At 36.4% G+C, this 14662-nt stretch overlaps 1 protein-coding gene across 1 annotated transcript; it reads right to left on the bottom strand.

Annotated features, from left to right (window-relative positions):
• Positions 1 to 234: 234 nt before the first annotated feature.
• On the bottom strand, positions 235 to 4795 carry LOC146385153 (uncharacterized). Its single transcript, XM_084929964.1, has 8 exons — positions 4759 to 4795; positions 4606 to 4662; positions 2974 to 3291; positions 2507 to 2830; positions 1916 to 1993; positions 1679 to 1774; positions 1237 to 1292; positions 235 to 891 (listed from the first exon to the last, which is right to left on the bottom strand). The coding sequence occupies exons 1-8, from the start codon at positions 4793 to 4795 to the stop codon at positions 466 to 468; spliced, it is 1392 nt and encodes a 463-aa protein (XP_084786090.1). The 3' UTR covers positions 235 to 465.
• Positions 4796 to 14662: the final 9867 nt, after the last annotated feature.

Raw genomic sequence — 14662 nt, 5'->3', positions numbered from 1 at the left:
TCAAATTGTGTGTGGTTTATTCATCAGCTGCACCTTCAGGTACTGCCAACCTCTGAACTGTATTCAACTGTTTTATTAACTACTACTGAATAAGAAACAAACCGGGAACTATTTCTTAGGAATATTTTCTTAATCAGTGATCAGATATTTAAGTGATGATACACTTTCTAAATATTGTAAACTACTTTTTGACCAATTACTTGTTTAAAAAGCCCAATAATTTATGTTCTCATTTTTGTGACACTGAAGCATCAACCATAGCAAATCAAATTTTTACTAAAAATCACTAACTGAAATCAGACGTGTATGCGACCTAAATATTTGTAATTGTAATAACTGCAATATTCAAACCACATTTCTATAAGTAGTTACACCTGAAGTGCTTCAACCTTTTTCCTATTATTTTAAGATTACAGATAGTATCTATGCATAGAGAATATTCAGCTCCTTCACAGCATTACTATATTATTGCTCCCCTTGTCTTGTAACAGTTGAATAGAGAGTTGTCTCAGGTGCTTGATTACTGGTAGCACTATGTCCCATGCCAGCGGAGCTATTTTTCTTAGTGTCAGGAAGTGTTTTTCCATCAGTGTGGAAACCCACAGTGGTATACTGAAGTATGTCTGCAGAAGGATTGATGACGTCTTGTCCCATGGGAGTAGAGCCATTTTCAATAGTGACAGGAAGCATTCTTTCATCTTTTTGGAAATCCACAGTGGCATAGTGGACTATGTCTGCAGGAAGATTGACATTGGTATCCTTCTGAAAGTCAACATTAGCATGGTAGACCAGGTCTGGAGGAGGGCTGGTAACAGCACAAACAGAGGGCAGTGAGCTCTCTTGCTGTCTCCGTACGTTAATCTCTTCATATTGATGATCTCCAGTATCTCCCTGGGGGAGCAATGAAGAGCAGTGGTGGGACAGATGCAAAACTGTGCCCTCAATCAAACTAAACAGCCCCCCACCCCCCAGTAAGCACATCACATTGTCAAAATGCTTTCCCTAGCCGCTTACCCTAACCATCATAAACGAATGACTAATCCTAACCCTCAGCCTAACCCTAACCATAACCATAACCGTAACTCGAACACTGAAACCACATCGTGAGCCTCAAAAATGTCTTCAAACTCATGGGGGCCGGCATTTTATCCCCAGATGTGACTGTTATTCCCCACATGCTAATTTTCTGTCCTCACAAAGATGTCTAAACATGTACTAACAAACAAACACACACACCTCTGTGTTATGTCCAGACTTTGTCCTCAGCTCTAATGACCCCTCAGCAGCAGTTTCTAAAATGAGAAGAATTTGAACATAAACAACAAGAGTTTTTTTTTTGTGTTTGTTCTCACTGATGTCTGCTCTGTTCTATCTATCTATCTATCTATCTATCTATCTATCTATCTATCTATCTATCTATCTATCTATCTATCTATCTATCTATCTATCTATCTATCTATCTATCTATCTATCTATCTATCTATCTATCTATCTATCTATCTATCAATTTAAGATTTAGATTTAAATGCATTAAATATTTTTGCTTTTGTAGTTAAGGTCAGAAAAACCTTTCATTGGCTTGGGAGTGTTTTACACAAATCTTGATCTAATAAAATAAACAATTATATGTATTTTTTTTATATTGTATTAATTTATTTGTATTTATGTATTTTCCTACCTGACATCCTGAGGACTTTACATCTGTATAGTATTAGCACAACCACAGCAATCACCACTAATAATCCCACACCCACTCCAATACCAATATGCAGGCCTGCAAAAAGGAGACAGCCATAGAGATATGGCTTAACAGTTGATAGAATAGAGACTGTGGCTTAGTGTGTTTCTGCAGTAGACATTTGTGTGTATTTGTATACTGAGATATTAACTGCAACTGCTTGGCAGAGACACATACCTAAATCTTCATATTTGATGTCATCATCTCTCTTCAAACGTAAACTGACTGATTTTTTGGTTTGAGTGTGTCTTTCAGCTGTGTGAGAAAAATAAAGAAAGAAGGTTATACAATTTTTGTCGATGTTGTTAATACTCAGAAAATAATCATTACACAGTACCAAATAGTGGGTTTTTTTCTATTACTTAATTAATTTGATGTAGTATGAATGTAGGAAAAGCTTTAAAATGTATGAAAATACATTTAACAGTCTAAAGTTTATTCCCTTTTCCAAAGCCATCCAGTGGGCCGGGCTGGAGTCAGCTTAGCCAATTCGGACCCCTGAGCCTTATCTTTGACACCCCTGCTATACATTTTTTTTTATATTTCCTATAAAGTAACTCAAGAATTTTTGGTTTCAGTGGTAAAATATGTTTATTGATTGTCAACAAATAAACCAGACTAAAGTCAGAATAATTATAACCATGTGTCAAACAATAAAATGATACCTTCTACCTCAATTAATTTTATTGCAGATGGTTTTTCTTCTAATAAAAAGGTGTTGTTATGAAACACCACAGATATATATATATATAAAAATTGGGTACTTACTGATAGAAAGGTATATTTTGGTGTATTCAGCATTTGTCATTGTTTTACCAGATCCGCACCAATACGTTCCAGAGTCGGTTCTCCTCAGGTCACTGATGTCGACATAGAAGTAGTTCCTTCTTTTATTATCCCTCATGTAAAATCTGTCTTTAACTACAACTCTGTCTTCTTCTGTTGTCCGTATTAACTTGTCACAGTTCAAGGGATTCTTTCCTTTGCACAGGTATTTTTCAGTGTCCTCTTCACTCTTAGAATAGTTACATGTAATTGTTGCAGTCTCTGAAGTAACACCAACCATTTCATGTGGTTTAATATCGTCCCAGTCTTAAAAAAGGAAATGCATGTCAGCGCAGCTATTTTCTTTACAAACTGCAGCTTATCTATATTATATATATTACATATATAAATGTGTTTTTATTTACTAAAATTATTATTACGTTAAATCAAAAAATCTGATCAATACTCACTCAAAATATAGAGGTGGATCTCAGTTAAACAAGAAGTGGATGTACCAGATTTTATACTACACTGGTATTTTCCAGCATCTTGTTGGGTCAGTGCAGAAATGATCACAGTGTAGACTCTTTGCTGTTTATCATCTCTGAGAGAAAATCTGTCTAGTCTGGTGTAATTTGAGTCATAAGATGATATCAGATTATTGCAATAAGAGCTTGCATCTTCTCTACAAAAGGATTTGATTCCACTTTCTTTTACTCTTGTATAGTTGCAGTTGATGGTAGCTGAGGCGCCAAGAAATGTGGTCTGGTTCACTGGTGTGTTGTAGCCTGTCAGAGAGTTGAAGCGTATGAAGCAAAGGTTAATTTCTCAATCAAAGTCAGCAGATGTGTGTATAGTGCATTCAATGCAACACTTAAAATTACTAATCTGTTTATTAGTAGAGTGTAGATGCTGTTTGACATTTTTTTAGGCAGCAAGAAGACAACCTGTATTATTAATACATTAATATACAGTAAAAAGTATCACTCATGCTGTGATAAGTTCATTTTAGCACCTATGCAGGTGTATTAGGGCTGCCACGGTTAGTTCACTAGTCACGATTACGTCAACTATCAAAATCGTCGATGACTAATTTAATAGTCAACGCTCATTTGAAGCTTTGTAAGATCCTAAAAGACGCAGGAATGAGCTGTAGGATTTAATAGTGTAATAACGGACTGAAACAGAAGATGACAGCAATGCTGCTGTTAAACGCCAACGAAGAAAAAGTAGTATGAGTTATTTTTGTGCCTGAGCGCCCTTAGAAACTTTTTTGCAAGCGAAATGTTGCATTTTGAGGAGAAAATAATTTTGAGTGAAGAAAATTTTAATTTGAGCAAACATTGCTGTGTGCAAGAAATGTATTTCAGTGTTTGCTCTTATCCATATACACACACAATAACAGCCCCTCTCGCTCAGCTGTTGGCATTTGCTCTTGCGCAGTTCTCTGCTCTGTGTGCTGACATCTGCGGATCTGCTCTCTATGGCAAGCCATCAGGGCCAAAAATCACCACTTTTCTAACCCGTCTCTCAGTGTGTCGTTAGCACTCACAACATCTCTGCTCCGTGTGCGCTCAACTCTGTACAGCATTATAAGTGTGCCATAAAACCAGCCAATCACAGACTTGAATGCAAAAATTCTGATTGGCTGTTACGGTCTCCAAGCAGCTCGCTAGCTACTGCATTCCAGAAACAGGGTCCAAAATGTAGCTAAATCCATTTTCGGTTATGTTTAATTATTTTATTTTAAAAATATCTATATATTTTTAAGGTCATTGTTGGTTTAAATCTAGTTTAAACCAAACCACTCCACTGGATTTACTTGTGACTATAGATGTCTGTTAAATCTATGTACAACATTTTCATCAGAACTGAAGACTAAAGACAAACGTTTGTAACTATAGCTGTCTGATAAATGTCGTAAAAACATTTTTCTCACAACTGAACAGTACAGGTATAAAAACAACAATAAAATCAAAACAGGTGTAACTACCTAATTACCTGAAATTTGTATTCAAGTATAGCAGTAAATAACTCAAATTACTAGCGTGCCTCTGTGCAGAAGTATTTTGCTGGTTGGTTTACATCTTTGTTGTACTTACAGTTAATGTTGACACGTCTGTCCTTGTTTCCCATTACAGACAAAAAGCTCACAGCAGCTGTTATAGAAAATTAAATGAAAAAAACTATAATTTAATCATAACACTTAAAATGAGTTTCAGCCCCAAGAAAATCAAATAGAAGAATAATCTTACCTGTTATTAAGCGGATGATTTGTAATGATGCTGCCATTGTTTTGGTCAGAAACTTTTTATAGTTTTCCACAGTTTTAAGCTAAAATTATAATATTATGATCCAAAAAAAAAAAAAAAAGCTAAATAAGCTGCATGCCCCTATGATCAGTCATGACACCTGTACTCTGCTCTCATCAAATTGTTATATTCTCACTTGCTTGTGATGTCTCTGCACAAAAGAGAGAGTGCCAGCTTTGTTTTTCCACCACAGAAGTTGAAATATTTTCATGATGAAGAAACAGGATTTGAATCTCTTTATGCAGAGTGATAGAAACAGAGATAGAAAAGGAGAAGACAAAGAAACAGATGGAGAGCGAGAGTGTTGACTCATAGTAGCTAATCATCAGCTGCATGTTATGACGTCTTTCGCTGCTTCGAGCAAAATATTCATCATAAAACAATGTCCACAATGTCTCTCTTATCTTTGGATCAAAATAATTATAATACCAGATATTAGTTAGCAGGTGTTCTACGTATCTACCCATTGCATGAAAAAGTATTAATGTAGTCTATCCAGAGGCATGGAATTATGAAAATGTAGTAGAGTTTTGTTATTATTTACATATTGTTTTATATGTTTACCATATATGTTACACAAGATCAGCTAGACGGACAAAACAAAAAGTCAAAAACCCTCAAATTCGGTATAAATGTAACTTAAAATGCATCATATTGTATTAACTTATAAATGCTCCTAAAATTATTGTGGATTGTGTCTCAAAATCAAATTGTGAAGGATGATACCTAGTGAGAAGAGATATAGATACCCTACTAGATTATGCTTTCATCATTAACAGGTGAATCTCAAACCATACCTAATGTCTATATGTTGTGTACAGGGGCCTCTTTGTGAGGTGACTACCAAGAGCCCCAGTGTTATGAGAGGCATTTGCAACCCCTGGAATTTTGTCTATTTACTTACAGTATTTCTAAGTAATTGGGGTCATAATTAAATTTCCGGATAAAGTAGCTGGGTGCCTGCACTTTGATTCCAAAATAGTAGAGGCTGTCTTTGTCATGGTCCCTCTGTCATCGTCTAACTCACTGTTTTCTGTCTGTCTTATCCCACTCGTGCTTTCTGCCTCTCCTCTCTACTGTCCTCGTTTGTGTGTCTACGTGTGTTGTGGTGTTCTGGATTTTATGCAGTGGCCTTACTTAAGGGAATGGCTGCGCTTAAGTCTTTGCTGAATTGTTGAGCTACTATGTCAGTGTAAATCCCAGCTCTGGTACTAGTTGGTTTGCTACTTTTGTTTTGTAAAGAAACTTACCTGTGTCCTCTTGTATACAGTAAACCTGCAGAGTTACCTGTTAGAGACCAGTGGTGTACAAACTGTGGAAAGCTGATTTGGAGAGAATCCTTGGGATTTGGGAATCAGGACTATCATTGTTATGGGATTCATGTTTGGGATTGTTATTGCACATCCTCTACTTTGTAAATAAATTCACTGGTCTTTTAAGAGTCCTGCATTTGAGACCTGCTCTACCTGGTGGCAAACGTGACACTCTGATTTGCACAACTAACAAATTATACAAAATAGATTAGCCTACCCAACAATCAGGCTTTCCTCTAAGGCTCCGCTAATTTATTCTGTCTAGGTGAATGCTGCACACTGAGTCATGTCTTTTCCCTAAAGAAGCAAAACTGGGCTATAAAAAAGATAAAGAAAGAAGAACGAGAGAAAGCAACCAAAGGGAAATTAGCTGTTAACATAGGAAGGTGAGCAACTAACAGGTTACGGATGTTTTACTTAATAAAATACAGTGAGTGAATGTCAGATTTGGCACAATTTAATTGATGGGGATGTAGGTGAGGAGAGAGAGAGGCAAATAAAGGTTGTGTTGGGAAAAATGAGAAGGCAGAATATGTTAGACAACTCAGATCTTAACTTTAAAGATTTTCATGACATGGTAACATGTAAATTATAGTGAAGAAATACTACTAGTACTACTACTACTACTAATAATAATAATAATACGACTCTAAGTCTAATAAGTCTAATAACTGTAGACTGTAGTATGCTCATAAATGACAGTTAGAATATGATGAGATTTTAAAAATGTGTAGACTTATAGATTTTTTTATTACATTTGGCATGTGACCAGTTCATTACTGGCAACCCCAATGACCACTACAGAGTGGCCAATACAGTTATTGACTCAATTATTAATCATTAAAAAAAATCAAATAATGCACATGAGATATTGATTGTAAAAGTAAGGGGAGGCACAGAGACTGCTTATGTATAGGGCAAAGAGTTTTGTGCTGTACCTCTGGTTGTGTATTTTTATTTTTATTTTTATTCCTATTTATTCTATTTATCCCCTTCATATATTTTATTTATATATGTCTCTGTATTTATATATGTGTGTGTGTGTGTGTGTATATATATATATATATATAATATTCTGTAACTGTAACTTCTGTCGGTGCTGTGCTTTTGGAAACAGAATTTCCCAGAGGAACCCACCCGAGGGATTAATAAAGTTTTATCTTATCTTATCTTCAGAGTTACAGTAAAACTATGCCTCATTTTACATGGTAGCTTGACAATACCTAGTTACAAATTTTGGGTCTAATACTATTGTGTGTTTATTACAGGTAATAACACACAAGACTTCACTATTGTATTTATTTTTGGCTGCTGGCATGACTACATAGTTGCATGTTACGCCATTCACTTATATGCAAATAATGCAGTGTGCGTCTGTATATATATATATTATATATATATATATAGATATATACATATCTATATATATGTTTATAATAAGAATAAATTAATAAATGTTTAATTGTTTTTGTGCATTAGTAGCTTGTTCAATCTTTATTTATCTTACAGCTTCAGTATCATCTTTGCATCAGCTGTGTGCATTTACAGTTTTCATTCCCTTTATCAGGTTTTAGTTCTACAGTTAAGTGGCCTCCAGTTAAGGGTGTGGTGGGTGTTCAGGGAGTTCACTCATTTTTTACGGTGATATGGTTTATTGGCATAGTTTATCAGTGCTGTTAAACAGTGATGGGAATAATGGCGTTACAAGTAACGGCGTTACTTTTTTCAGTAACGAGTAATCTAACGAATTACTATTCCTATCGTTACAACGCCGTTACAGTTACTAACAAGTAAATGTGGTCCATTACTATTTTTCAACAAACAGACGGTTGAAGCTGTGTTCAGCTTACCGCATCTTATATCAGTTGCACGGAAGTAGCTGACTACGTAAGTATCAAACAAGCCTTCACTAAAGTATTTGACCAAATTATATGCTAAATTGAAATCCATTCAACATTTCTCCATCTATTTTAGATGTATGAATAATATTTTATGCATGGAAAACACATCCCAGCTTGATGATGTTGTTGTTGTTAACCCTATTTTGTGACAGTTGCATAGAGAGTTGGCTCTGCTGCTGGAGGATTGGTGGCACCGCCCTGCACAGGAGAGGAGCCATTTCTATTACTGTCAGGGAGTCTGTTTGCATCCTTCTAAAAATCAACAGTGGCACAGTGGACCAGGTCATGGACATTAATCTTTTATAATGATGACCTCCAATATTTCACTGGCAAGAAAAAGGGAAGTAGTGTTATAAAAGTAACTGTTTTGCTCATATGCAAACAAAACACAGGCGCACACACACACACACACACGCACGCACGCACGCACGCACGCATGCACACACACACACACGTACCTCTTTGTTATATCCAGACTGTATCCTCTGCTTTGACGATCTCTCGACAACACAACGTGCTAAGATGGAGGAGGAGGATTTGAATAAATGTAAAGGACATCATATTTGTTTGTGAAGCTTTACTGTAATCCTGGCAGATTTGGCTGATCTGATGGCATTTTTGTCAAATTTCTAGTCCTCACCTGGCGTCCTGAGGAGTTTCTATCTGTACCGTATTAGTGCAATCACAAAAATCACCAGCAATATTCCCAGACACACCCCAATAACGATAGGCCAACCTGCAAAAAGGTATAAACAACAACGCATACAATTTATTGTCCTCTGGAGTCATGTATAGACTAGAGCAGGAGTCCCCAACTCCAGAGCTACTGTCGTGCAGCTTTTAGATGCATCCTTGTTCCAACACACCTGATTCAAATGAATAGCTTGTTACCACGCCTTTGCCAAACTTGATGGCATGCTGAAGAGGTAATTCTACCATTTGATTCAGTTGTGTTGGTAGAGGGATGCATTTAAAACCTGCAGGAGAGTAGCTCTTGAAAACTGGAGTTGGAAACCCCTGGACAAGAGGATCTGTCTCTGTGTCATACCTATGACATCTGGTGCATGTGTTGCAAAACTGGGACTGGAGGATGCAGAAGTGGAGGGTGCAAGATTGAGTGCTGGATTGTAGGTTTTCACCCTGGAGTTTCAGTGTATGGAACTGGATTATGTGGAACTGGAGTGTGTGGAACTGGAGTGTGTGGAACTGGAGTGTGTGGAACTGGAGTGTGTAGTGCCAGACCTGGAGCCTGAGACACTGGCTGCATGACCTGGGACGTTGTGTGGAATGAATTAGTCACAAAAGTAATGACTGAGATTGCTGCCTACAAAAAAAATACAGTTTTTTTTTAAATGCAAGAAACTTAGTTCATTCTATTCTCCAGAGATTGTAAAAATAAGTATTAGCAGAACAAAATATTTCCATATAAGATCACCGTAGGAATGGCACAAAGGAATCTGTGAACAACAGAATATTGCCGTAAAATGTCATTCTAAACTGCATGATGCTCATGTTGTACTCATACATTTTTACACTATATTGTTTAGTGATGAACGTTAATCTCATTAAAAAGCTATAATTTTATGATAGTTATGGTTTCATGATTGGAAATACATGGTTTACAACCAGGTGCAAACCACTGGTTACTGCAAAAACAACCCTGCCAGAAAACATCTCAAAAGACCCTTCCGGATTCTGGAAGAAGAAAGAAAAATCCTTTGGACAGATAAAACCCAGATTAATATGTACAAAAATGATGGAAAGACAAAAGTATGGGAAGGCGAGAAACAGTTTATGATAAGAAGCATACCATAACTGTTAAACGTTGCAATGGTATTGTTATGGCAGTGATGCTACTGTTGATTAAGGCATGACTGTTGATAGAAGTAGGATGATTCTGCAATTTAAAAGATTCTGAAATCTTTGCTGAGATTCAACTCAAGTCAAAGTTTATTTATATAGCACATCCATGGACCAAAGTGCTGTACAAGTTAACAAAATATCAACTACATAGAAAAGGCCACTAAATCAACAATATATATATATATATAAACTAAAAATAAAAAATCCAGTCAAATGTTTCAAAAGTGATCAGAAACTGTTTATAGTGCAAATAGATTCTTCAAAGGCCAAGTTAGTCAGCTGATCTCAAACAATGCAGCTTGCTCTCTGGAAGAACATGCAGCAACTGAATGTAGCTGCAGTAAAGGCCTAGCAGGGCATATCAAGGAAGGAAACATTTAGCATTTGGTGATGTAAATATCTTTAAGGTGAAAGTCTGTACCTCAGTTGTTTGATTTAAAATCTACAGTGGTGATGGTGTATATAGTTGAAATTACAATAGTTCCATTGTCCAAAACATATTTACTCAAAAGTTAAAGAACTTTAGTGTCTGATACATTTTTATGGAATTAAATATATTTTACCCAGAAGTGAAGAGCAGAGGTCTTCAGCAAGGAAATAAATAGAAATACGTGACTTTTGATGATATCCCCATTGTTTTGAGTCAGAATCCTTTTATACATTAAATTTAAGCTAATGTTGAATTAAAAACTTCTCTACAATCAGTCAGACCTGTATTTTATTTTGATCTAGTCATATTCTCACCGCCACACTTTCCATATTGCTACACAAATGAGACAGTGTCGTGCCTTTCTTTCTAATATAACTGGCAGTATTTGTATGATGTTACAGAAAGTGGATTTGGATCTGGATGTAGATGGAGCTTTACACAAAAAGTGAGAGAAACAGAGGGAGAATGGAACAAGACAAAATGCTTTATACAACACAGAATCATGTCTACAGTGTATTTCTTATCTTTGCAACGAAATATTTATTAATTTATTAATTTATTATTTTATTAATACATAATTCCATTCACCCAGCATGCAATTATGAAGCTTACTTTGCTGTAACCTAAAACCCGTATGAAAAACTATGCATATCTGTCGTGCAGTTGCAAAAAATAATTTGCATAAAGGTAATGCATTTGCACTCACACAGCCACAAACACACACAGACCAAGTATGCATAAATAGAAACAATACTGAAGAAGGAATTTTGTTTTTGTTATTGTTGTCCCTGCACTGCAAAATCTCCAGTGTTAAATTGACACAAGAAAGTGTCTACATGTGTCCACTCTTTTGAGTGTTAAATTAACACTTTTGACAGCGTTATATTTCTACCAGTAACCTAGTCAGTGTTAAAGATTAACAATGGCCCTTTCTCACTCTTCCCCTCTGTTTTTCTTTTCCTTCATCTTTCTTTCTCCCTTCCCTATCCCCTAGTCATGTCTGTCCCGTCTGTAACAACTGAAAATAAAATAAAATAAATAATAACAACAAAGGTCGATCAAATGGACCAATACGGCAAGGTCGTGATGATCCACTTGGTAAAGTAAATCCATTGGGTATTCTGACGGCTAAAGAACCAAACGGGACAGGCAAAAAAAAAAAAATGAAGAGGATCTGCAAGGAGGAATGGGAGAGGATCCACAAATCCAGGTGTGAAAAACTTGCTGCATCTTTCCCAAAAAGACTGGCTTGACCTAATACAGACTTGGCTGTATTTGATGAAAAGGGTGCTTCTACTAAATACCGAGCAAAGGGTCTGAATACTTAGGACCATGTGATATTTCAGTTTTCGTTTTTTTTTTAAACTGCAAAAATGTCAAGAATTCTGTGTTTTCCTGCCAATACGGGGTGCTGTGTGTACATTAATAAGGATAAAATGAACTTAAATAATTTTAGCAAATGGCTGCAATATAACAAAGAGTGAAAACTTAAAAAGGGTCTGAATACTTTCTGTACCCACTGTATCTAGATGCATTATTCTGTGGACTAGATGGCCCAATAATGATTGTACACAATGACATGCCACTGATGTTAGCACACACACTGCCATAGAAAAGAAAGAAAAATATGTCCAAAGGAGGGTGTTGTGGAAAAGAAATGCATAAACAGAGGAAGAAGAATAAAAAATTAAATTAATCATTACATGTGGCTTTCTGATAAAGAAAAAAAACTTGTCTCAATATTTCAGACTAAGTCAAATATTATTTTTTCCAATAGAGCTTTTGGAAACTAAACTTTTGATTGATGCCACATCAGATGACGCTATTGCTCTTATGCTTTTAAAAATCAGAATATGAGATTTAACCTCTTTTGTTATTGAAACAATAAAATACTTTATGAATGATATGACCAGTGAATTAAAGACATAACCAAGTTTTTCTGGTATAAACGTGCTTTTAATTTTACATTAAACAGTAGAGTCTATCACTAAAATATATGACCAAATTATCTTATTAATAGAACTATATATAACATTTCTTCTTCTTTTCTAGGTGCATAGACAGAGTTTATACATAGAAAGCATTCTTCACAGAGTGACTATATTATTAGTGTTGCCCCTTTGTGACGTCTGAATAGAGAGTTGGTTCTGCTGCTGGAGGACTGGTGGCTTCCTGCTCTTTTTCAGTGAATCAATTTTTATTACTGTCAGGAAGTGTGTTCCCATTTTTCTGAAACTTGGCAGATTCATAGTGGACCAGGTCTGCAAGAGGACTGACAGTAGCATAAACAGATGGCAGTGAGGTCTTTTGCTGTTTCTGTTCCTTTATCTCATCATAACGATGATCTGTCATATTTTCCTGTTAAGAAAAAGGAGACCAGGATGATAGATGCAATGGTTATGCTCATATGCAACTGAACACACACATGCATTCACACATACCTCTTTGTTAGCTTGTATCCTCTCCTTTGATGATTTCTCAACAACGACATGCTGAGATGGAGTAGGAGGATTTGAATAAATACAAACGACAAAATACAAACCATAAATTGTGTGTCTGTTTATCCTGAGCGAGTAAATGTTCTCTTTTCGACTGTTAAATCACACACTCTGTTTCAAAAGTTGAGCTGAATGTTTGTTCAGAGAGGCCACAAATTGAAACTCCAGTGTAAATCAAGAAGATCTGGCTGATTTGATGGCTCAGCTAAACACCTTTCTATGCAACCAATGAACATCTGCAAGCTGCTTTTCAGTATAGCTTCACCCTAGATCCTCCATTCATGCTATATCAGATTTAATGAGTGTGATATTTATAATCCCTGATGCCCTCTCTGTTCTACAATGCTGCACTCTCTTTAGCTTTTCATATATGGACATTGAAGGAGGGACAAGTCTCCAAAATGGACTAGTGATCTTCCATTGACAATGGTTGAAATATTTAGGCGTAACTCACATTTAAGAAAGTCTCTGATCTGACAGCTGATACTGTTAAATATAGATGAAACAGAATGCTTATGTATATTTTATGATATTTCCAGCCCTCATCTGGAATGAGTGGATGTGGATGAGTCACTGTCACTGGAGAGAGGGGTGCCGACAAAGCCATCGCCGGAGGCAGCACTGCCACTGGTGCTGCCGTCAGAGAAAGTGCCACCACCAGGTCTATGTCTGTGAAGGTTCTCAGTCATCCAGGTCATTGTAGTCAAAGGAGCTTGCAAAGAAAAGCGTCTGGACCAGGTCTACTAACCACCAGGTCTACTAACTGAGTCTCAGTGAGTGTAAAAATCAAAGCACAAATTTTTTTTTTTCAGGATAAATGTAAAGACTTGAGGATCTTTATTTCTGTGTTTCTTAGTGAGACATACCTGTGAAATGTGGTCTAGTGCTGGAGGCAGAGCCGGCACCAGAGGCAGACCCAGAGCCGCTGCTGGAGACAGCACCAGGACCACCAACTGCTTCACTGTGGCTACAGTAAAGGCCTAGTATGTCAAAGAAAGAAAACTTAGCATTTGGTGATGTTCATAGGCTCAAGACTTCAGGGAGTCACTGACCTAAACAAATTTTCATCTAAGTGTTAAAATCATTCCTTGAATGTGTAATTATTTTAGTTTGTCCAACAGCTTTAGGCCTGTTAAAAATTGGGGCCTATGGATAAAAGTGGTTGTAATTCCTAAATGTTAATGCAAGACATTTTTTAAATAACCTGAATTAAAGACCTTTGCACCAAGCATGTTGTGACAAAACAATAAAAAATTCAGAATTTTTTGGAAGAAAAACTTATTGTGTAACAGTGAAAGCATCTTTTGCAAAAATATGTCCTCAAAAAATGCATTACAGAAAAGTGGAGTAAATGCTAAGCAATGATGGGTTGGTTGTGATGTTTCTAAACAAGAAAAGATAGAAATGTCTAGATCATTGTACATTCAGTGCATTTTGAGACACAGGGGCACATGATTCGCGCATCACTAGTAGAGAACAAGCTTAAATGTTCTAAAATGGTTGGCAGCCTGGAGCCCCTTCCAGCTCTCACAGGGCAAGAGGCAAACTGACAAGGTTCTCAGCAAGTTGCAGTCCATTTGTATTTACATACAGAACAACACTAAACACTAAAGAAACAATTGACAAGTAGGTTCTGGGGGCACACATATCATCTGTGTGTTTTGTATTCAGACTCACAGTATAACTCTGCTTTCCTTCAAACAGTTTCTTACTTACAAAAGACCTTGTGGTGACTGATGGGTCTAGTTGTCTTACCCAATCACAGCTCTGTCAAAAAGGCATGCAAAATTGTTGCTACTGCTCAGTCATCTTCAAAGAGGAAACAAATGTGCAGAATTTGAG

Source organism: Perissodus microlepis, chromosome 6 (genome assembly GCF_051167445.1).
Source record: "Perissodus microlepis isolate ML-2025 ecotype Zambia chromosome 6, ASM5116744v1, whole genome shotgun sequence".
Lineage (NCBI taxonomy): Eukaryota > Metazoa > Chordata > Actinopteri > Cichliformes > Cichlidae > Perissodus > Perissodus microlepis.
This window is presented reverse-complemented; position numbering and strand designations above follow the sequence as displayed.